The sequence below is a fragment of the Manacus candei genome, unplaced genomic scaffold, assembly GCF_025592945.1.
Source record: "Manacus candei isolate 608988 ecotype Guabito, Panama unplaced genomic scaffold, ASM2559294v1 h1tg000043l, whole genome shotgun sequence".
Classification (NCBI taxonomy): domain Eukaryota; kingdom Metazoa; phylum Chordata; class Aves; order Passeriformes; family Pipridae; genus Manacus; species Manacus candei.
This window is the reverse complement of record NW_026138091.1, coordinates 10134411-10159854: the sequence shown is the minus strand read 5'-3', so window position 1 is coordinate 10159854 and position 25444 is coordinate 10134411. Positions and strand designations below refer to the sequence as shown.

General features: G+C 39.5%; 1 protein-coding gene across 6 annotated transcripts in view; it reads left to right on the top strand.

The window, feature by feature from the left end:
- ANO6 (anoctamin 6) overlaps window positions 1–25444 on the top strand; it is a 128067-nt gene that overhangs the window by 18858 nt on the left and 83765 nt on the right. For all 6 annotated transcript variants that reach the window (XR_007905930.1, XM_051795779.1, XM_051795780.1 and 3 more), the window contains exons 2-4: window positions 8682–8758; window positions 17305–17433; window positions 24379–24444. Coding sequence is in view for 4 of the 6 variants with exons in the window: in XM_051795779.1 (XP_051651739.1) it covers window positions 8682–8758; window positions 17305–17433; window positions 24379–24444 (272 nt within the window). In the remaining 2 variants the exon portion in view is untranslated. The remainder of the gene's footprint in view (window positions 1–8681; window positions 8759–17304; window positions 17434–24378; window positions 24445–25444) is intronic.

The following is a 25444-nucleotide window of genomic DNA, read 5'->3' as shown; positions in this document are numbered from 1 at the left end:
ACACCTCAGTTTGTAAGAATGTGGCATAGGTTGAATGAATCATGAAACAGGCTCATTTGGCAGTCAATATTACAGTAGTTTGCTACCTGATTCCATATATAATTAAACCAAAGCAGGCTTTAATTGAAAAATTTTAGAAGACTCATTTGTTGCCCATATTCCAACCTGAGATTAATGTCTGAGAAGATTATCAGTCTGAAGCCTGTTTAGTCACTTTATTCCATTATTTTGTACTCTGACAAAGTGAGCTAGGTGTTTGCCATGTATACAATCAGTTTACAATGAAAAAGCACACCAAATACTGTTTAAAATTATAGCAGGTAGATGTGTTAATACATTCTAAAACCAAAGGTTGTTTATCTATATATTGCATATTGACAGATGAGAGCCAAAATAATTCTTTCTGACAGCCATTTCAGCTGAAGGTGGGTAAATTATTTAGCTTCAGAAAACACGTTTTAAATATTCCAATTAGCAACTGAGTTTTGCAGTAATTTACAGTCAGCTAGTGTCAGACATGCATACTGGATGCAGCCAGGTTGGTTCTGGCATGCATTGCAGCAGTGAAAACCAGGAGCCAACATTTGCTTTTCAGCTGATTACTCTGGAATCACAGAATTGTAACTAAAATGTCATTAGCCCAGTGTTTGTTTTAGAAACTGAAGTTGGGGCTGATCCAGGTCTCACTGAAATGTTTTAGGATTTTTGCCACAGGTTTTAGGCAGTTGTCCCACTTTGAGCTGAACATACAAGAACTGTTTGACCATTTGGTTACTGAGCCCCTTAAACATTCCAATTCAGTGCCCCTTAAATATTTAGGCCCTGCTATGAGCAAAATCATTTCCACAAAGTCAAATTTCTTGTTTTATAACTGCCTGCTACTTACTTTATTATTTTTGGTGAGCTACCCTGAGTCTGAACTGGCTCTTTCAGGACATTGGGGGTTTAGACTTGCAATACCCTCTATTATATTCCCAAGTGAATGTTTTCCTGTTTAGAGTTAGTCATGAAAGAGCATTTAATTTTGAAACACGTACCACATGTTCCCATCCTTTGTTTGCACAGCTGTAAGAGAAGATAACTTCATGGAAAGAACAGTCTTTCCAGCAAGAAAGAATCATCTTCCAAGACAACCATTTCACTTCCTTTGTGATCCTGCAGCTTCATGGCTTCGTATTAGCTATAGCTTCATATTAGGTTTGCTTGGGCATCTGAAATTAAAATCAATGTCTTCTTATTATGTGGTATAGATTAGGTTTTAGATTGATGATACCTGAAGATCGGCACTGTGTGAGCGCACAAAGAATGTAATTTATTGACAACTGGAAAGCCATTTTAGCATTACTACATTTTAGTATTACTGGTTGTCTCCAGTTTTCTCATGCACTGTAAGACTGCAGGTTACTATAAAAGAACGAGACAGGCAGCTGTATACATCTCTTATTAGGTATAAATAAGCCATAGTTTGACATAAAAATAATTTTCATTTAAAATACATAACTTTTCTGAAAGTGAAGAATGTGGAGTTCAGTAGCACGTATTCTTCAAATGAAATCTACAAATATGAAATAAAATAATTTAAACACATTCTAATCACAGAACTGAACTTAACAGAATGAATGCTACTAAACGCAAGCCTACAGTACTTGGGTGGAATGAGGTGAAACCATTGATAATTTGTGTTTATAATGTCTGCTCTCATATGTGCATGGAGAAAAGACTGTATCCCAGAGAAGCACTAGTCTGGAAAAGTCACTTCAACCCAGACAGACCTTTAATCATCAAAAAGTTCCTGATAATAAGGAGGATATCCTACATTTTAAAATTATTTTTTTCAACAAAGGAAGTAGCTCAAGGAACTTAATGGCCTTGACTAATTTTTATTTTGTAGCCATTGATCTCATTGTCTCTTTCTTTTTTTGATTCAAATATTTTCAAAGGAAAATCCATATTCTTGCTTTTTCAATTCCTAAATAGTTTGTTAGCTCTGAGAGTACTCCTGTACAAGGAACAGAACATATGAAAAAAACTACAGTAAAGAAATATTTTGCACCAGCAAAATACTGTAGCTTTCAAAAAACCAGTACATCAGTCCAACAGTTTCTGTTTCCAGAAAAATTTGACTTGACTTTTGCAAAGGTTTTACTTTGCTTCACTTGATTTCAACAAGTATTATATATATGGCTTGAATAGTTTACATTTGAATGAAAAAATATTTGTTCTATGATCAGCCCCTTAAAATAGTTTGTGATCTGTTCTGATAGGTTTTTTTTAAGGAATAGCTGTTAGATTAATTTGAACTTTTATGTATGATATCTTAATTATTAATATTTTAATATATTAATTTATACACTATACATTAACTATTGATATGTAATAATTTATCTTCTATACTATATAAAGTTATACATAGTTTTATTTTTTCATTACCTCAGAGCTTGTAGTCGTGCTTATAACAGTATCTTTGCTTTCTGGGTAATTGTAGAGATTTGGAAAAGCAAAATCTTTGCTCAGTGGGGAAACTCCTTTGTGTTGTCAGTTTTTCACTTTTTAATCTTCTAGAGTATTTAAAACAACATGGCATAAATTTGTACCCCTCCTCTTCCCCCTTCTTTCCCCAAAAGCCAGGAAATCCACTATAATTTTATTATTTTTGCAGCAAGAGACAGAAGGCTATATGTTCTTAAGTCCCCAGCAGGTGTTTAGGAATGACTGGATCTTTAGACTGATTGACCCACTCTCCCCTCATTTTTATTTCCACAGTTTTGATACAGTGATTGCCCTCTCTTTACGTGGTACCCTATCTTGGGTATGGTATCTCTCTGAAGCATTAGTGTTATTTTAGACAGCAGTAGTTTGTTCTTTTTTTTTTTGTGAAATAAGGTGAAAGTAATTTGACTTTCTCCTCCTTTTGTCTGATATAGAGTTAGTTTTCTTCTTAGTAGTTTGTACTTTGCTGTGTTCCAGCCAAAACCAGTACAAATTTGGTTAGATGATGGGCTTCAGAGTAGTTTTCATTCATTCCAGGACTCGGTTCGTATCTAGTATGTTATGTCATGCCTTTTCCGTGCTTCTGAGACAGTACTTATGAGGTGAGGCTCTTTGCTTGTTTGCCTCTTGTGTGCCATGCCTGACAATGTCATGAGACTGATCTTTTGCTACCACGACTGCAGCCTGCTGAGATGGGGAGGTATTACCACAGTCTTTGTGTGTTTTCTGAGGAGGCGTGTAACGCAGAATCAGCTCTACTTAGAAAGCAGTATTTGGGCAAAGCCTACAACTTTTGGATCTTCTTGTTTATCCCAGCAGACGGGAACAATCTGACTCCATCCAGTTCTCTGAGCCTCACAGTGGCAAACCTGATATGATCTTTTAATTTGATTTTCATTAGAACACATAGTCTTTACTATTTACTATTTTTTCTTTTCTAACATGGTGACAGTATCAGGAAATGTGTCAATTCAGATACAAATTGCATGTAAATATTTCCTGTTATTTTCCAGTCAGTGAGACATTTTGTTATTATACTAATTTTCTTCACAATCTATTTGAGGCCCAAAACACCTAAGTGAGTCTAATTGTGTGCTTAACATTTGTCCATTTCTGTGTGCAGTGAATGTTGTTGCTATGGCAGGGCTACACGAGGGCAGGGCTGTGAGCAAAGCTAGAGTGTTCTGCTTTGGTAATTCCTGCTACCCTTCCCTCTTATGCTTTCCGCCCGCACTGTGGTGGGACAGCACTGTGTGTGGAGCCAGGTAATGCAGGTAAGAAGAGTATGTGCCCCAGCGCTGCAACATCTCATTTTCTGTAACCGTACTGTAAACTTCCCTGTTTGTGGAGGAGACACTCCATGCTGCAGGCAAATTCACCAAGGGGCTGAGTGGATGTTCTTGAGCACATCAGTTTTGTACTTAGGAGAGCACAGTGTTCCGTTAATTTATTTTTCACCCTCTAAAAAAAGGATTTGGGACTTAGACTTTTTTAAACTTCTGTGACAGACAGTCAGCACTCTTACAAAATACTTTACAAAAAAAGAGGTGATATGATGTCTATAGCAAAGCAGCAAAGCCTGTGGATTTCAGGCATCGTTTCCTGCTTTGCATTCATGATTGCTCATGAGATACCATCCATGTTCAGTGCCAGGGCTGAGATCTTGTTCTCAGCAATGCCTTGCAGGCTTGTTGAATTACCAGGTACTATGAGTTTAGTGTTGTAAAATCTTTTTGACTTCTCAAAATAATTTGGTTCCTAATTATTTGTCTTAATGTAAGTGATTTACAAGCTTCAAGAGTGCTGCTGCCCTTTTTCACCTCTAATTATTTTCATTTGAGAGGAAATCAATGATAGCCAAGAATTTCTTTGTCACAAAAAGTTTAACATCTTCAGGCATGTTTGACAATGTCCTTGTTACAGAGCCAAGACCATCTTTTCAAGCATCGGCTTATCCAATATTTTTGTTATTTTCTTGTCATTAATGTTCTTTTGGGCAGCATCTTTTTTTTTCACTTCTGGATGCTGTCTTTTTTCCCCCCTCCCCATTCTCTTTCTTTTTAATTTACAAGCTCAAAAAACCTGTTTCATCCCTACTGCCTGTGCTTTGAACAGCTTTCATTATTTCACTATTCAGACCTCAAGGAAACTGTATTTCTTGCAAGGGGAGAGTGTCTTCCATACCTATCAGTGGGCCATAGCCTCTCACCTATAGCAATAGGTAGAGATTGCTAGTAGTAATGTTCATTAAAGCCTTTAAATTTGAATTATTCAATGAGAAGTCACTGAACTTGCAAAACCATTCACGGTTAATATCAAATAATTAAAAGACAAGACATTTTGCGTTGGCTATCAAGGGATTTTTAGGCTCTTTATTCAATCCAGTTGAAAATGGTTGCTCACCTCTGAGAAAGAAAAGCTGTAGAGAAAAGTCATAAAATAAATCTCTGGTAGAATCAACAGCAGGATTCATCTCCCATGGCCTGGCCAAAACCATGGGATATACATAGGTTATAAAGAAGTAGTGGGGGATTAACATAGTGCTTCTGAATAGGTATATTTGAGGTAAGTGTGATGTGCTGACAGCTCAGTTCAGACAGCTGGAAATACCAGTGATATGTTGGCAGCTCAGATACCACAGAGATGTTCTTGTAAAGTAGCTTGCACATATTCAGTACTTAAAATTTTTACGACAGCATCTTTTGAGAGGACTAGATCAAAGACCAACTGGTATCACTGAGGGGGCACTCAAAATTACAATTACAATTCAAAGAAATTAGGTTACATGTTCTGACAAAAACATATCTTGCCAAGATTGCTTGAAGATAGAACTTGATGCATCAGTCAATTATAATCTGAGTATGTTGCCACCAATCCAGTAGATTTCTTTGTTCCCTTGTACCTTCTTTGCTTTACTTGGTTGGGTGGTATAGCACAAACATCTACACTTGATGTACTCTGACCCAAACATTAACAGGAATGATAATGTTTCTGAAGAAGATATAGGTAAGCAGAATTATTATTTTAATATAAAATCTCATCACAGTGGCCTTTGTAACTACAAGAACACTTTGACCAAGCTTACGCTCAGAAGAAACTGGGTCTGGGAAAGACCTCAAAAGCTCATCTAGGCCATCCTCTCAAGGTTCATGCCAGATTCAACTTGGCCTAGATTGTTCCAGGATACTTAATACATCTGTATGGAATAATCTCTAATCTTGAAGATCTCACATGACCTCACCTGCCTTCTCTGGCACTTCCTTCTACTGTTTTTGCTGTTAGAAAGCTTTTCCTAATGTCTAGCCGCAAACTTTTGTGCTGCAACTTTTTTCTTCTCCTCCATACTTAAAACTGACTTTACCATAATGCTCACAGGGAGGTGGTAGAAATAAATGAAGTGATTTTCTGGGTATAAGAAACACTTCGTGTGGGTGCAACTTTTTCTGGCACAGCTGAGTTTTTACAGGTACCACTTCTGTATTTTTGAGAGACTAAAATGGTCTCTTCCAGCTAAAAACTGCACAAATTGGCATAGCCAGTACGAATCTTATCTAAGTACATATTCAGGTAGTGTCAAAGCTTTGTATTTTTGGCTTCACACATACATTAATCTGTAGTTAACTTGAGAGAAGTTCTGGGCTACTGTCCCATAAAAAAATGAGTCACAGGTCCCTTTTGTATAAGTTTTTTCATTGGGACAATGACCCAGGGACTGTACTGAGCACTATTTCAAGTACAAATGTGTTAAGATGCTAACTATTGATAAAATTATAAAGTTTCCGTGATACCATATCAGGTGGAAGATATGCTGGCCAGAGACACTGAGGCAGAAGCAAATTGTACTCACATATAAATTTCTCAAGGATATTTCTGACCAGCCTCAGATCCATCAGGATTTGGGATAAGTGGAGTTATTCTGCCTGCTGTGAATTCCACACTTCAACCTTCTCTTCACTTCTGTCTGAAGGGTTTTCTGGACAGCAGCAATGATGGGGGTGTGCTTACTTAGTAAAAAGGCGATTTTAGCTCCTGATTCTGCAGTTCAGTGCCTGACAGAAGTCTTTGTGTCTCTATCCACATATTTGGAGTTTGTGTAATGGCACACAGAATTTCAGAGCAAATGTTTATATTTCGGAGCAAGATGCTTATATTTCTCCTTCCCTCTGCCTATTATATGTGGGCAGAAACATTCCCTCTTCTGTGGGTTTTCAGAAGCACTTTGGATATCTTTGTGTCCAGATAGAGAATAAAGAATGCCCTAACAAATGTGGGGGGGATACCCATTACACTGACATCAAGAATATGTATTTGCCCTTCTCACCCTGGTCTCAGGTGAATCCATTAAAACATAATGATCCACATATTCAGCAATTTTGCAGTAGCTGCTGAGAGATGCTTCTGTCCTCTGAATCCTCATGTTATGGTCTCACAATGTGATGTTTGTGTGCTGCACTGCTCTGCATTTTCCTGCACTTTTTTCAAATGCTGGGAAGCATTTCTGAAGATCTTAATGTTTTTGATAGCTCACAGATGTTGATTATTCCACTGGGCAGATCTTGGGTTGTGGCTCGAATGCTTCAGAAAAAATACATGGACTTGCTTTTGTCTTCTCCTTGGAGCATATACTATCACCACAGAAGAGATGTGGGAACTGACAACTCAACACCTGGAACTAAGTCCCTACCAAACTCTATTAAACTGAAGAATTCAGCTGCTTAAATGCCATGAGAGAATTCTGTTGATTTGTAAAGAGTAAGCTTGTTGTGCTCTAAGTATTTTGACAGATCTTCAGCTGGTATAAATAATCACCATCCGTGAAAAAAAAAAGCCTCTTGAATTTGCTTGAGAATTTGGCCATATATCAATGAAGTTTTCAAGCCAAAAAAACCCCAAACAAACAAACAAAAAAACCCCTACAAAAACAAACACACACCCCCCCAAACAACAAAAAAACCTCACCAAAACAAAACCAAACCAACCCAACCAAACAAAAAAACACAAATCAAAACAAAACCAGGCATATCAGTTATGTTTGTCCTGGCATTGTATCTAATCCTAAAAGTACTATAGATTAGATTATTTTAGAGCTAGGGGATTTTCTTGAAGTATTATAGACTTTTTGTTACATTGAAGCTATCCTTTCCAGACAACACTGACTTTTAGGTACCATTGTTATCCATGACCATTCCTCAGTGCAGGACAGACTTAGCTAAGACATATCTCTGTTTTAAGGATATGAAAATAACAGATGGGATCCATCTGCCTGCCATGCATAGGCAGGAAGCAGCCTTCTCCCTTTAGCTACGTGATGTTATCTTCAGCCTCAGGATGTTATTTGACTTCTTCTTAAGACACAGAAATAGTTGTGAAGAAACTAAATCTTGCAGCAGTTGTAGAGCTTCTGTAACTTATTTTCATTAGCCTTAATAGGATGAATTTGTGTGTTATCTGGTGCTTGAACTGGTAGTTTCCAGTTTTCCCAGTGTGCTTGATAATGGTTTCATGCAGCAGCATACTTTACAAGATCATTTTTATGTTGCATTTTCAGGAAACCAATTTGGTTTACAGGTTGATAGCTTTTAACTGCTGTTGGGAAATGGGGGAGGAGTAGCTGAGGCATCAACACACACTGATTGAAGTATAGGTGTGTTCTTAGGTTATGTGTTATGTGTTATAGAATAACACAGTGTACAGTATCACTGTGATCTACCACACCTATTCCAGGACTTGTGAAGAGTTCTCTGGTACTGTTATTTGTTATTGCCTGAGAAGTACAGTCAGCATGAGCTAGGGTTATTTGTGCAGGTGGAGCCAGTTCTAGTACCCTTATTCACTGAAAGATAAACTTAACTTCTGCTAGAGCGTGCACAGAGTTTCTGAAACACTAAATAGCACATAAGAGTAAAGGGATGCTTTGCATTACTGTAGAGTGGTCAGGATGCTGTTTTGTTCTCTGCCACCTTCTGATTGTAATTGAAGTGTGAGACACAGTCATTCCATTTCTGAAACACTAAATAAGTGCAATGAAGTGGTTTCTCCACAAACCATTAATTAAAAATAAAAATAAAATAAAAAACAAAACAAACAAAAACTCCCCACACACACTAAAAAAAAAACCAAACCAAACAAACAAAACCAAAAAACCTACCACACAAAATGCTAAAATGTTTTAATTTTTATGTTTATTTTAGTCTTGGAACTGAACCAGGTGATTATTCCTACTTACGGAACTGTACCGGATCAACAAAACCTTCATACTGCTGAATGGGTGGGTACTTCTTTACTTTAACTTGATTGCCTGTAATATATGCTCACATAGATATGCAGCAGACAGTAGCTGTTCCAGAAAACTAGCATTCCTTTGCATTTGCAGCACATGCAGTTCACCTGTGTTGTTGAATCTGAATTGCTGTTATCCCCATTTCCCTAAAGTTACCTGAAGTCATTGACTCAGATGTGAAACTCAGATGTGGACTCATTTAAGAGTGACCCATATATATTCACTGTAAACCAATACATACACATAGACCTCCTCTCTCTGTGTAATTTTGTTCACAAATGTATAGGGTTTGTGTGTGTATACAAGGATAAATAGTTCTGAACACACCCTACATATAAACACACATATCCTGTAAATTCGTACACACCCAGGTATTAGTTGCCTGACAGGTGAGTTCAGGATTCATTTTTACAGAAAGCTTGGAGACACCAGGAAATTCCTTACTCCAGATACTGAAGCGATAAGAAGGAAAAAGACCAAGAGGTGTCTGTTCCCTTTACCAAAGTTCAAATTTGCCAGCTTGCCTAATGTTCTCTGCAGTTACAGGCTGCTGGCTCTAGCTCAAGATCCCCTGCCTCAAATCTCATAGGAAACCAATACCCACGGTAATGGGAAATGAGTTTCCTTCTGGAAGGTGGATACCCTTGCCTCCCCTGCCTCTGTGTTTTTGCAGCTTCATTTGAAGCTGCTTCAGTCTCTGGAAAAATGTTTAAACATTTTTCGAAGCATGAGGTGCAACCAAGAGCTTTCATTTCCCAACTGAGTGCTCTCCTTCTTAGACCCTCTGTGGTTCATTGAATTTTTTTATGTATTTATAGGAAGTAGAATAGCATCAAAACAGCTGGACTGTCATATACCTTGTGGTTAGAACAGTCTCTTCTAGCAATCTTCGTAGAATTTATTTTTATTTCTCCTGAAAATTGATGGTCAAAATCAATTTTTATTTTTGGGTATTTTTATATATATATAATTTTTATTTTGCTAGTAAACTCATGTTTACTAGCAGTTGTAATTTCTGCTCAGTTTTAGCAGCATCTTCTCTACATTGCTACTTCCATGTCAGGCCCCCCTTGTCATTCACTGGGTAGTTTCAGTGAGTTGGAGGAGCCATAAAGATAAAATTGAGATATGCTGAACTTGATTGCTAAATGAATGAGGGTGAAGTTCAGGTAGAAATGGAAACCAAAGAGGAAGCCTAACCTTAAATGATTGAATAGAAGGGAAGTACTATGCCTTTTGTATAAACCTAGATCATGCTTTGCACCTGGAAGCATTCTGGAAATTTTATTTCATTTTGCAAGTCATTCTGGAGTAGCCAAAACTAAGTAAATTATTGGCTAATAGAAGCAGTCCTGTTCTTCTTATGGTACTGTCTCTAATTACAGGGTCATATACTAAGTTTACCACAAGATCCCTGCCACATTTGACACATGAATAGGACAATTATCTTCAAGAGCCCAAATTCTGTGTGAATGTTGTTTGTACTACTTCAGCAAGGTGTAAATGTGGCAGGAAATTACAGTGAAGGAATTAAAGGCTCTTATGACCAGTGAAACTGAGTTCAGTTCTAGATAACTGGACTTGTGAAGTCACAGCCAGCTTCTGTTTGTTTCCTGAGTGTCAAAGGAGACCATCTCTGGCCCCAGTTTGTGTTAGTTCAAGTAGTGACTCTCTCTTTGAAGAGAGAGAATTGCTGAGCTCTCTGGGAAAAGTCACTGTCCTGGTGTCTCAAGCTGAACTCCAAATTTAGGAGACAGTGGACAGGTTTTGGCATTGATGTCTAGATACCTTATGTGATCACTGTTAAAATGAGCGTTATACTGTTACTTTATGTCCTGGTGGTTCTTTTAAAATGAAATTTTTCCACATTTGCAGAACATTGGGATTCAATGAGAAGAATACCACAGGCATAGTCAGAAAAAAATCTCTATTTTAAGCATCTGGGCTATTTAGGTGTGGTGTAACAAAAAAAAAAAAAGAGACATTAAATAAAGAAGATAATAAGGAGTATTCCATAAATAGGAGCAGATTCCATAACTACAAGGAGCCATAGAAGTATGTCATGTGATTGTACAATTAAATCATATATCATGAACAGTATGTACAAGGAAGACAAAATTGCATAGATATCATTAATTCAAGCCTTTTCTAGCTCATGTTTTATTTTATAGCTTGTCTGCTTTATAGGTACATAGTTTGAATTTGTATGTAACAATAAGATTTTTTTTGAGAGTCAACATGTTCAGAGAGGAGGTTAACTTCTTCAAACTGTCTATTACTGCTGCCCCTCACATACAATTTCTTCCACAAGAAGGCTTCTGGGAAGTTCAAAAGAGTGAATTTCCTAACTCTTGCATCTCCAGAAAGATGGGAGTTGCTGAAAAGCAGGTTTTCAGCAGTGCACTTTGTTCATTTTATTTAAAAGTAGGGCCATTTGGTCTCTCTCTAGTCAGGAGCGACTGGAATTCGTCCTGCAGCCAGCAGCAACCTGACGCTTAGACAGGAAGTCAAGTGGGTGTCTGCTCCAAACTTAGCTCAGGGGACAAGGCATCCCAATGTCTGGCCAGTTACCAGCTGCTTTCTGCTGACAGAAATGTGTGACTGTAATGACACCCCATATTTTTTCTAATTGTCTTTAGTCTATTTCAATTTTTTACATAGCAAAAATTCCTTTGCATGTTGAGGAAGTGAAAGAAAAACCTTCTTCTGTTTAGGTGCTTGCTAATATTCTCATTGTTGCTAAAAAGAGAACTAAAACAGTCCTCTGTTGTTATTAACAAATATGAGTAACAAGGGAAAATACTAAAGGCACAACAGTTTTATGGCCCTGCAGACACAGACTAGCATTATTATGCAATATGCAAATAACATACCTCTTCCAGTATGATCTTATATGTTATATATATCAATGGCATCCAGAAATAAATGCTTGTGTTGGTCCTAATGTCAGAAAGTTATGTCTATTAGTTGCTCAGAAGAGAAAGTAATAAAAAATCTTGTTATATGTCTGTGACAGTAAGAACTTCCTATTTCTGTAACATTTTCTTCAAATGATCTCAAAATCCTTTACAAATAATGATGTTTCATGATATCCTGCTAATATAATTTTTTCTTTTCATTTACTTGATTTGAAGTTTCCTGAGGTGGGTAGAGAGAAATAACTGTGCTCCTGAACAAACACACTGAATTTTTCACCTTTGTAAAACCCAGAACTGAAGTGCAACCTGCTGTCTCCATGGGACTGTCACTGTGTCCCTGCAGAAGGATTTTTTGCGGGTGCCTTGTCAGCAGAGGCAATATTGCACAGGCTTTGCTCTGCTCTCTTCTTTCCCAGTACTGATTTATTCCCTGGCATGCCACAGGAACCTGTTCTGAAGCATATCTGAAAATTATATGAGGTTGCAGACAAGTAGTTTATCCCTCCGGAAATGATTACATTTGGTGCTATTGACAGTCACACCAAAGATTCATGCAGGCAAAATAAAACACTTCTTTTATCCTTTCAGTTAGATAAATCATTCCTGCAAAATCTCTTGTTATTAAAAAAATCACCTTACAATACTGTGCTTGTTCAGGGTATAGTAAACAATAAATAACTGCAATTCCCGTGCACGTATTTTTCTTCATGCTTGTCTTGGTGCTGCCCTTCCTCCCATTATCCCCACTGAATGTTTAACTATATAATGCCTAGAGTAACCCTGGAAAAGTGATCAGGTTTCTCAGTAGTGCAACTGTTTTTCCTCGTCTGGCATGAAGCATTGCTGTTTCTGAAAGGAGCTTTCCACTTGCATGGTCTCCTTTCATCTTCTACTGCAGACATCACATGTAGCCATGACTACAGGAGCGGTCTCAAGAGTGAGACACGGCAACTCCCCTTAGATACCAGCAAGCCTGGTTATACTTGCGGAGGGGCACACGGAAATCTCCCTCCTAAGGAGCTCTGAGTCAAGAGGGTGTTTGGGTGTTCCATAATGTGGGCATTTGAAGCCAAACCAGATGCTTCAGCCTTTACAACCCTGTGTGGAGGGGCAAGCTTGTCTTCATGTCCCACTTGCCCCTTCTCTGAGTGCCGCTGTGTCCCAGGGCTGGGAGAGCAGATGCTGTTGGCTGGTGACTGCTTGTGCTGGATTACCAAAGAGTGCAGGAAGCTCCTTATTCCTCTGCTGAGGTGGCTGCTGGGGGATGGGATCAGGGAGGATGAAGAGAAGGGGAAGGGGAAGGGGAGGGAGAAGGGGAAGGGAGAGGGGAAGGAGAAGGGGAAGTGGAGAAGGGGAAGTGGAGAAGGGGAAGGGGAAGGGGAAGGGGAAGGGGAAGGGGAAGGGGAAGGGGAAGGGGAAGGGGAAGAGGTGTGCATGGCAGAGGACCTCTTATGGCCAGCACCTCCAGTGTGACTACATCATTGCAGCACTTCCCAGCTCCAGCAGGATTCCAAAATCTCTGTGTACCTCTGCTGGCAGCAAGGGCCCAAGCAGTGGGGATGTGTAACAAGCATTTGGCACTGAGGAGGTGGTGTCTGCATTTATACATGTTTCTGGGCTTTTTGTTACCACAGGCTCCTTCCAGTCTTATTCCTTGGAGTGAAGAGCCTCTGATGCTTACCTGATCTGACCTGTTCCAAATTCAATTGCAGAGATACATCCACATGGATGCGGTCAGGCTGCTTCTAGGCTAACCCATGTAGGTGTAACCTCAGTGTTCCAAAAAGCTTTAGTCACAGCCAGGTCCTTCTCTCCTTCAGATTTCATCTGTTAATAAAGCAACTAATGGTTCCCTGTCTCCTGTTGGTAGGCAAGCAGTTGGTTGTACAGCACTTGGAGAGTTCTGAAGCATTGTGGATCGTGTGCTAAATATAATTAGTATTTCACAACTATTTATATTACATTTTTTTATTTATTAATGATGTTAATCAATATTAACTTGCTGTCCACTAGGATATTATTAAAACAGTAGAGTGCACAACCAATTGCCTCCATCAGTACTTAAAATGTGATTATGCTGCGGCTAAGAAAATTAGATAGTGCAGTAAATGGACCCCGTGTTTGTTTCTTACAAAATAAAGAGGTGTCAGTGGGCCCGTTCATTATTTTGGGTTATAATTTGCTACTGATACTTAAGAAAAATTACGTATTGGAATTTCAGCACCATTAACTTCTATGTCTGTGCATGCAAGCTTGTGTGCATTTGTATGATGATAATGTTTGTAATACTGTCAAATAATATTACATATTAAAAACAAACAAACAACAAAACCAAACATTGTCTCAAAGGAATTACTAACTTTAAAACCACCACATCTTTTTGGTTTCCAGTCCTGTTTTTCCCCTGATAATTATGTTGAATAATACGTGCTTTCCCATTATGAACTATCCAGTAGGGATTACAAGATATACCACACATGTGATTTAATGTGGCTGTCAGAAACTTGGCTATTACTTTCCCTTTTGCATTTTACATCTTACTTTTAATTGAGCAACATTTAATGTTACATGACAATTGATTTATGTGGATCTTAATCGTAATCTCAAGTATTCAGGCTTAGTGAGACAATTCTTTATTATTGATATATAAAGTGTCTATGGATAGGTCAACTGAACAACATCCTTGTGATTAAAAGCAATAGTGATTACATTTAAGAAGTTAGCTTCATAAGTATGAATTTCTATATTCCATTTATGTATGCATAGTTTGAGAAAGAGAGAGAGAGATATAAAGGTGTGTGTGTATGATCGATAATCTTTATACACACATGTGAATGAAAACACATATGTGAGTAACTTCATGCGTCAGAATACTGATTAACAGGTAGCTTTTATATCTATTTTATATATAGTTTTTTATAACTATTTTATATAGTTTTTACTGTATTATTATTGATAATCCAGTTAAGCCAGTTATTGCTGCTTTTATAAGTTTAAAGAAGACTACAATTAAAGGAAAATTATTTAGTGAAGTTGTGCCAACACAAATTATGATCAAATATTGTTGTATCAGAACTTGATTTTATGTTTGCTGTTTTCCATTTCTTTCTTCTCTACTCTGTGGAAGAAGTGCTAAAAGGTGTAGCAAAAAATCTCTCAAAGCTATTGCTACTTTTATGATTTCAAATGCTTGAATTTCACAACTAAACTCTGTCTCTTTAAACAGAGGTTATTATAATGATATTCCTATGATTCCAAAGAGGAAAAATCCCAATTAAAAAATCTTGTGCTTATGCAGTGGCAGCCCTTCCCCCTGTTATTCATTACCCCAAGATTTGGGCTCTGTTTCCAGCATTGCAGCATGAAGCCATTTTAGCCTGTGCTGGAGCCTGTTGAGGTTCCAGGGGAGAGCAGAAGCTGCTGGGCTGGGCTCTGTGCCTGCTGGGCTCCACTCTCCACACCTCCCTTCTGCCGCTACTCCAGCACCTCCCAAGCTGTCTCCCAGCAGGAGCTGTTGGCTGTTGTTAATGCTTTCCTTCCAATAGGAATCTAGTCAACATTAAATCATCATGGTTATGTTTTAAATGAGACTGGAGATGGTAGCAGAAGGGCTGTATTTCACACCCATGACTAGTCCTCAGCAGAAGGAAAACTTGTCAGGGCCAGTTCTGATTCTTGATGGGACTATGCTAACTTCAGCTCTCAACAATTTAGAAATTCACACCTGTGACTTGCTTCAGGTGATAGAGATACTTAGTGTCATTGTGATCTGGTGATGCCATCTGAAAGTTTTTTCCCCTAAAACTTTGTTCATAGTAGGCGGTTGTATGTTGATTTGGTGACTGCCCAGGTAGTCTCTGAATCCTAGCCCAGGCTGTGAAACTAATGTACAGCGTGTGTCTCTATTGGCCATATGTCAGTGTGTGTATGTATATATATGTGTGTGTGTGCGTGCGTATATGTCAGCAGCTGCTTGCTGTCAGGTTTGTAACAAATCCTGACACACAGGTGGGATTCAAAGAAAACTGTTCTATTCAAGAATCTGCTCAGACTTTTGAAGCAACTAAGTTAACAGGACCTCTTTACAACAGGTCCTGGCCTTTGCTCATACGATGTAAAAAATATTGAGTTTAAACTCCCCTGAGCTTATTTAAAATATGGAAATTTTGTCATAATTATGGGGAGACACATCTTGGTCAATTGTTTTGGCTCAACCAGTAAATAGTAACAAAATAATCTACAGGGAGAGATTTAGAAAAAAACCCATGGGAAATTTTGTTTTGGAAACACTGACACATGGTTCCTAAAACACTGTATGTTCAGGTGCTCCTGACTGAAGACTACATTCTTCTCAATTCTTCACAGTTGAAGAACAATCATTTCAGGCTGCATTTCAGGGGATTCTGACACCACAACCACATTTCCATGGTCTTTGTGTGGAACAGACATCCCAGAGCTCCCAAAACCTAACCTAGCATGCCTCATGAAGTTTGGTCTGCACTGACAGGGAAATTCCAGGGATGGGACATCTGGGGATCTTTTCCATGTCCACAGCATACACAAGAGATTATTGTGTGTCATTTTGCCTGACCTGATTCTGCCTTGGGCTACCCTGCATGCCCAGTCAGCTGGAGGCCAAGGCTCCTCTGCAGTTCTTGCCAGATTTGGAGATCTTACCTTCCCTAATGCCATGCTAAGACCCATTTCAGACTTTTGATATCTATCAATTTCAGTGGCACTGCCCTTGTTAACACCATGGGTGGATTTGGCCATACATTACCTGAAAGGAGGGGGTTGTTAATGTGTGATAGTGCCCTCAGTAAGAAACTATAAATCATTACTCAAGCATTCAGGTTTGCCTGTCATCAATGTGTCTGTATTGTTTCACACATGAAATAACACATTAAGATGTTGTTAGTGGATGTGGCAATCTATTCAACTTTCCTCCGGGGACTAGATAATGGCTTATGGATTTATTAAAACTTCTGGTTTTGGCATCTATTATAACATGATGGATGAGTGGCATATAACGTTTTTTTGCGTGTTGTGAATAAAATGAGAAATAAATCCACATAGTATCTGTCTGAGAGTTCATCTCCAGCCTGGCCATGTTCTTTGTTCTCTGGGCAGTGGTGGGTTCAGGTATAAGTGTGCGTGAAACTGCTGCTTTTTTTTTTTCCCTAAGAATTGCAGAGATGCTTAAACTTCAGGCAGGTAAGGGGACAGATGGGAATGCACTAATTCTGAGACTCTCATCAGGCAGCAACATATTTTGTAGACAAACTATCTAACAGTGTGTCCATGATGGCATACAAATTACTGGACATACACATTATGTGGTACTGGTGCTGCATCCCACTGCTTCTGCCAATGTGAAAAGCTAATGTACCATTTTTAAAGACGAAAATCAGGTCGGAGTTCTGTTGATGTCATGTAGAGACTTGACAAATTCCTCTGGATATTTTTTTTCCTTCAACTTTGTCATTTTGGGCTTCTTGTTACACAAGACTGATACACCTTGAATTTCTATGTTCACTGAAATACTGTGTAACAGGAAGCAAGTAAGAAACTAGCAAGTAAAGATCCTCATATTAACCTATGCTACCTGCCTTCCAGGTGGATTTTGATGATAAGCCTGACTCCTTGTTCTTCAGTGATGGGCAGAGAAGAATTGACTTTGTTTTGGTATATGAAGATGAAAGTAAAAAAATTACTCATAAGAGGAGTGATCGTAAAAACCATAAGGTGAGTTATTTTTCATATATTGAGTGTTAGAGCCGTGGGCAGAAAGGACAGTGCCCTCACCCAGAACAGCAATTGCATTGCCCTACTTTTCAGAGCTGGGAAACCGAAGCCCATCAAACTGAGCAGGGAACAGGGCTCAAACCAGTAGATTGCTGCGTAAATAGGCAGAGCTCTGCATATCATCTCTGTCAGTGTGTTCTTGGTGACCTCAGAGCATCTTCCTGGGAGGGAACCCTTTAGGAGATTTGAGCAGAAAAATGCTGGTATCAGGTTCCTGGTTAGAACTAACCACCAAGTTCTTCAAACTGGGGCAGTTTCTGTACCTACAGCAATTCAGTTAGACCCCTAATGGACTTTGGTCTTAAAATCATAGTATTCAGAAGAACCCAAAGGAGGCAGCTGACCAGGTGCTCCAGATCACAGTTATGAACACAGCTGCTGACATTCTGCCCAATAAAGTAGCTAAGTTCTTTATGGGAAATAATTGTACATTATGTTGCCACCAGAACTTCTCCCTGTACCACTCCTTCCCTTGACACTTCAACAGCTTGGCCCTTCCTAGGGACCTTGCAAAAAATTTCTGACTATAGCCAGTGACTTCTTGATGCTCCTTAGCAGCTACGAACCACAATAATAGATTATTTTTAATTATTATTTTTAATCATTTCATCAGTTCCACCAGTGGCCTACATTCATTATGGCACCCAGGGTCACAAACCCAAGCTATTTGAATCATGGCCTGTCAGAGAAATATCCATCCATGAGATTGTAGGCCCCTTGGCACCTCTACTCACCCACCCACATCCTTCTCTGATTCAGCAACAGTCCACATTCCCGCAGCAGGCTCTGGTAGAGACAGGGCAGGACAAAGATATCACTGAAAGCAACTCATATACAAATAATGATTTGCAGTTAGGAAAGAGAAGAGTAGGAGTAAAAAAGCCTGTAGCTAAGTTGGTTGATACTGATTACACAATGTTGTTGTTGGCATTAACGGGACAGCCATAAGGAATGTCGTTAGCAGGGTTTGAGGGAGTCCTGCTGTGGGTGGATGTTGCATTACACATGATCACAGGATCAGCAATAAAAATTAATTGAAAGAGGTAATTAGAAACAAAAAGCTGCCCCTTTGGAAAGAATTGTTTTTATCAATTAGCATTTTACATTTCTGTTTGTAATATTTGGCCATTGCCCAAATGTATTTAAAAATATAATGAGCATCTTTTCCAAACAGCGATGGAAATTAAATGTGAGCAATGGAGTAGTATTTTTAGTGTAGCTTTAATGGTAGACATTAGTCAGAACAAAACTATGAATAATTAGACCAGAAGATTGTGGGTAATGAGCTAGGTGCTTGCAAAAAACTTTACTTTCGAAGGTCTTAGTCCCACAAAGATCCACACTGAACCTGTGGCATGCTGAGGAAGAAAAAGCAGTCTACCTACATGGAACGAATGCGAGAACAAGAGCATATTACCCGAATGATAAGGCGAAGACTGAGCGGCTGGAGAGCAGTTCTGTGGAAGAGGCCCTGATGGTCATTGTGGAGAGCAAGCTGAACAGGAACCAGCTGTGCAGTCTGACAGCAAAACGGCCAACAAAGCCTATGTGGGCAGACGTACTGCCAGGAGAGTGAGACACATAACTGGTGTGACGTGGATGTCTCAGAAGGAAGCTGAAAACAGCAGTGATAGCAGTTTTCAGAGCCAGGGCTTTATTGTGCACAGAATTTGGAAACTCCAGGTTACTAAAAAATAGGAAGTCCAGTGAAGTCTGTTCTCATAGGGTGACATCCTCACATCACTGAACTCAGGAGCAAGGTCTACGCTGGCCATGTGCAACGTTACTGATGTGTGAAATCTAGGGATCAGGAGTGCAGTCGCTGGGACAAATTCTGTCCGATGCACGCACCACCCCACCTGATCGCATGACATGGGAGACATTTCAGAATTTAAATTATTAGTGGACATCTGCAGATCTGCATTTCTGAAGTAAAATTGTTTGGGTGCTGCACTAGGTGGTTTTGTATGATACTGAGCATACAGGAGTCCCCAAACACTGAATTTAGACAGAAGGGTTTGAAAATCAGACCACAACCTACATATCCAATTTACTGGATTAAGATTAAAAAGGCACAGATCCACCTGTTCTTCTGCAGCAAGAGAAGAATCAGATCCTGGGATTATCATTATACTGGATTTTAATGACTTTCTGTCCTTTTTCAAAAGAATTGCATGAGTGTAACATTAGTTTATGTTCATTAGCACTGTTCTTGGGAAAACATCTCAGAGGACAGAAGGAAATAACTAAAAGCATGGGTGTGATTTGGATAGTAGGAATAAATATATGGGACTGCAGCTCACAGAGATGCACAGTGGCACTGTGCTTCTCTCATTTCCATTTGCTTCTGAGATCTGGAGGCAAAGTCAAACTAATGAAATGGCAACCTTATGGATAGTTTCCAACATAATTTATAGATCCAAAAGTTAGCAGATAAGTTTCATATATGCAATTCAATTCAAGCTCCAAACCTTTTTAAGATGGTATACAATTAATTTTGCAAGCACTAGCAAAAATCAAACTGCCAGGAGCAGATTCCAGAAACTGTACCTTGCAAGCAATTGAAATTCCTGCCCAAAACATGGTTTTTAAACCTACAATTTATGTTCCCTATTTGTAAGGATAGGTTACTATCAGATTAGAATTTAAATATCGCCAGTCTTTTCAAAAATGCTCCTAAATGCCACTTCTGTCTTTTGGGGTCCTCAAGGAGCTCATTGTTGAAAGTCAAACGTTCAGGGGCGGAAAGGTAAATTCAAAATAAATCAATGCAGAGTGTCATTCTCATCCATCTACTTCCCTCCAACAGAAATATACAGAAAGACTGTCAGTCATTTAAGTAGGAATGTGGGCAAAATCTTCATTTCCAGCCATGAAGGAATTTGTGCTTCACAGAAATAGACATTTTTTTTTCCAAATTTAATGAAAACTATAATTCTTGGAGAATATTACACACATCTTGTTGAGGGCTTTTTAAACTATAGTTATACTGGGAACTTCAGCAGAGTTTCAGAAGTTTGTCTTCATAAACAAACAAACAGTTCCTGCCTCTAGAGTTCTTTAGTTCAGATAACCAACATAAAACAAAAAAACAAACAAACAAAACAAAAACAAAAAACACACACCAAAAAACAATGACTACACAAAACAAAAATACACTTAAGTAACTTCTCAAGCACAAATTGTACTTATCCCACTGCTTAGCATGTGTCATACCTGTGGTGAAAAAACAATACTTGTGTTTACAGAAATGCGATTTTATGTAGTGATTTGAGGCAACCAAAAATCCAAATATTACTTCTTTACCTAATGGAAGGAAGGATACAAACACAGGTGGAAGGAGGGAGTTACACTGAAGTTACTACATACATTCATGGGACCAGAAATGGGTCTTTCCAAACAAGGTGACTAGAAGCCACTGCTGAGGATGAGGCTCGATTGCAATGTTGCCAGTTCTGTGTGGTCATGGATCAGGTTTCAGAAAACCGTGAGGCTGGCTTAAAATCAGAGAGTATCTCAGAAAATATATATTTGGAGTTCTTTGGGTTTAGGGGTTTTTTTTGTATCATCTTTTATAGCATGTTCTGCTTCACATTTTTATGATTATATTCAAGCATAAGGGAAAGAAGCTTACAGAGCAGAGCTTCTCAATCAATTAATTTTCTGATACTGACAACTGAGACTTTGAGGAAAGTTCCAAATATCATCAAAGAAACTGTGAGGGTTGGCAGCTAGCATTGATACAGTGATCCTCTCCACTCCATTCAGCTGATTTCCATGGGGGAGGCTTTGAGCCCCATGCTCTTTCTCTTATTGGCTGTGATTCATCTGTTGCCTGTCAGGTAAGACAGAGGTGGCTACTCAAGCACTCTTTTCTTGTTAAGATTTTTCCCCTAAAACCACTTGGAAATTGTTCTAGGAAACTTTTCTCTTTGCGCAAAAGGAACTTTAAGAAGATTTGAGTTGGCATTCTTCTGTCATTGTAATCAAAGCAAAACCTCCCTACCATTTACAAAACACAGGGGGAAAACTGCTACTGGTCTGCTACCAGTTTCCAGACCCACAATCTTTTCAATCTCCTCAGCTTGGCAAGACAGTCACCAGACATTGAAAACACTATGGTGAAAGAAGCAGCTCCCAAGAGCTGACCCCTTCTATGTGCCTATAATACTTGTCGTTAACTTACACTCTGCTTTCACTTTCTTGAGACTATATATGACTATGCATCCTATTGTGTCTTAGTCTGTCAACTAGCCATGCAATCATCAAAACCTGTATCAAGTTTAGATCAGCAGCATTACCATGATTACTTTATTATTGTAACTTAGCCTTGCAGGTGGCTGAGCAAAATGCTGGATACTAAAATAAACTTCGGATGGTCTCCACCTTCCAGCCTAATAAGCCATCATATCTATACACTGTATTCCCTAGTCAATGCAAAACCACTATAGACTCCTCTGGGTAAAAGTCTAGCTCCTCCATAGATCATTGTATGCATAATTCAATCATTTATATAAGATAGCAAACCCCCTAATTAGCAAAGCCTCCCAGGGGCTTTGTTTCTCACTACTTGCATTAATGCATTATTAGAAACCTTAATATTGTCAACATTCCTCTAAGATTTTGAGGGCAAAATTAATTTTGGAAACTCCTTGCCATAATAAATTATTAAAGGAATCTGATTAAAAGATTTTAAAAAAATAGTATTATACTTTACAAATGAGAATTGAATCTATCTTTTTGCTATTTAGGAAGAAAATGAAACAGGTATTTAGCCCCCTGCCTTTTTTTATTTGCTGAAACAAAGCAGAAAGCAAGTTGAAATGTTTTCATGATTCAGTATTATTCACTTTAGAATGAAACACATGAATATGGAAGAAGCAAAGAAGTGGGATAAAATGGCAGAGGAGTTACTACTGGAGTAACAAACAAATCCTTTGTTGTGTACTATATATATTAATTTACTTAGGAGCCAAGACTGAACCTTTACCTTTGAAGGAGACTGGAGAGCACCATTACCTATGAAATATTGAAAAATGCAAGGAAATATGTTACTGCAAGGAAAACACTCATTCACATTTGGGATTCTAAGTTAGAGCTGTTAGTACAAGGAAGATAATTGGATGTATACATTATTGTAGTGGGTTGACCCTGGCCAGATAACAAGTACCCACTAAAGCGGCTCTCTCACTCTCCCCTCTGCAACTGGACAGAGGAGAGAGAAAAAAAGCAGCTAAGAATTCATGAGTAGAGATAAGAGCTGGGAGAGGCCACTTACTGATTATCTTCACGGGAAAAACAGACTCAATGTGCAGATAGTACTTAAATTTATTACTAACAGGATAAGAACCAAAGAGTGAGAAATAAAACAGTCTTAAAAACACCTTCCCCCCGCCCCTCCTTCCTTCCATGTTCTCCCTCCTCCCCCCCAGCAGTGCAGGGGGATGGGCAATGGGGGTTACGGTCAGTTGTTGTTTCTGCTGCTGCTCAGGGAGAGGAGTCCTTCCCCTGCTCCTGTGGGGTCCCTCCCACGGGAGACAGTCCTTGATGGACCTCTCAAGCATATGAATCCATCCCTCAGGCAGCAGTTCCTCCCAAAGTGCTGTCCCGTGGGTCACTCCACCATGGGGTGCAGTCCTTCATGAATGAGCTGTACCAACATGGGTCCCCCACAGGGGCAACAAGTCCTACCCGGGAAAAACCTGCTCCAGGGTGGGCTTCCCTCTCCATGGGCCGCAGGTCTCCGGCAGGACCCTGCTCCATCTTGGGCCTCTCACAGGGTCACAGCTTCTTTCATGGATCCACCTGCTCCAGCATGGGCTCCTCCATGGGCTGCAGGTGAGTCTCTGCACCCTGATGGTCCTCCATGGGCTGCAGGGGCACAGCTGCTCCACCATGGGCTGCACCACGGGCTGCAGGGGCCTCAGCTCCAGTGCCTGGAGCATCTCCTCCCCCTCCTTCTGCACTGACCTTGGTGCCTACGTTGTTATTCCCATGTTCTCACTCTGCTCTTCCCCGGCTGCAATTTCTTCTGTGCAACAATCTTTTGTTCTTAAATATGTTATCACAGAGGTGTTACTATTACTCCTGATTGGCTCAGCCTTGGCCAGCAGCGGGAAGTCTGTGCTGGAGCCAGCTGGCATTGGCTCCACGGGACAGGGGAAGCTTCTAGCAGCTTCTAACAGAAACCACCCCTGTAGCCCTCCCCTGCCATCAAAACCCAGCCACAGAAATCCACTACAATTATAAACTTACATATTACATATATATATACAATATTATATATACAGTGAAAAAATATAAAGAGCATTATATTGTCGCCAATAACCAAGTGAATTAACAAGACATGGAGAGATACTTCCATGAAGAGTGCTACCCAAGTTTTATCCTGAGAAAAACAAGGAAGGAGAAAGGTCATAAATATTGATGAGAGAAGAAGACAGATTCAAATATTTGGCTCTTCTTGAAGTTATCTCCTTCCAGCAAACTGCTCACAGAAGACTTTCTAAAGGGCAAATTAATAGGGGGAGGGAGGCTGCTGTCAGTAGTTCAGTTAGTGATTAAAGGTGAAAGAGATCACAAGTTTCAGGGATAGCTTTCAAAATTTTCAAGTTCTTCAAAATCTGGGGCATGTTTTTACCTCTAGAAACTAAGAGGATGAATTCTCCACGGTTGCATTTGAGGGCAATATTGCATATCAGACAAAAAACTGATCAGGATTAATTAGTAGGTAGGACTGAACCTATCATCACAGTAGCTGTCAAGTGGGCTATGGAGTTAACAATCCAATGATTATGTGTTTTGGGAGGCAATTCCATTCTTCTATGCATATATATTTGCAAAATTTGGAACAGATGTTTTACAGTGTCCAATGCTTTTTAACAGAGGAAGAGACAAGTATATGAATCAAACCTGATAAACAACGGCTTGCAACTAGAAGCAACGAGGTCGGTGAGTGCTCTTCCCTGTGTGAATGACTGTGTCTGAGAGAAGAGCTGCCCCTATGGGAATAAAGAAACTGGATATATGAATTGACATGTAACATGTCTCTCCTCTCAGGAGAAAAAGGCCCACCTTTTTTCTGTTAGTAATGTCTTTGTGATTGGATGTCAAATCTTTTTAAACTTTATGTGTCTGCCTTCCGCTGCAAAATAAAAGATGGGAAACTGGGAGATTACATCATGAAGCTGGGAGATTACACAGGTCATGTTTGCTCAGAACTTGGAAGACAAAAATTACTGTCTGTGCCCTGCAGAGAGGTTCTTCCCTTGCTCTGGCTGTGTAGTACATGTGGGAAGGCAGTGTGTGTCCAGAGCGGAATGCTCCTGCCAAAAGAGTGGTGCAGGGCTCCTGCACATGAGAATGTTCCTCACAGAGGCTGGCACTGTGCAAGTGGTTCTAGCTATTATGCTTTGTATATTTTGGGCTGTGATGTTGCCTTTGGGCAGTTCAAGAGCGCTTTGATAAAGCACACCAGCTGCTGGAGCTACTGTCTCTTGCAGGGAGAGTTAGAGCCCCTCCAAGTCCCTTCTCTTCCTTGCTACCCTGAAGGGCTGCAGCATTCCATCCGTGTCTTCCTGTCCAGGACAATCACTTTCTGTTTAAATTTGTTGTTTGGTAGTTCTGCAGTGAGCTCCAGAAAAGGTCAGTTTGCCCCTTCCTCCCAAATTAGAATCCATGGCATCACAGTATTTGATTTATGTAGTAGGGACTCCTGCTGCATGGCCAAGGATGCAATCTGGGTCTTCACATTCATAGGAAAGTAAATGCTTGCTGGAAGGCTGCTGCAGACCTTCTGCTATACTTACACACTTCAGTTTTCAATAGTTCTGCCATGATCATGACTAAAAAAACATTTGAAACTGGAAGTTTCCCCAGTCTAGATGAGATATCTGACCAGTGTTCCCGAGCCAGTGAGATACATAATGTCATTTCAAGTGGCTGAGCCTTA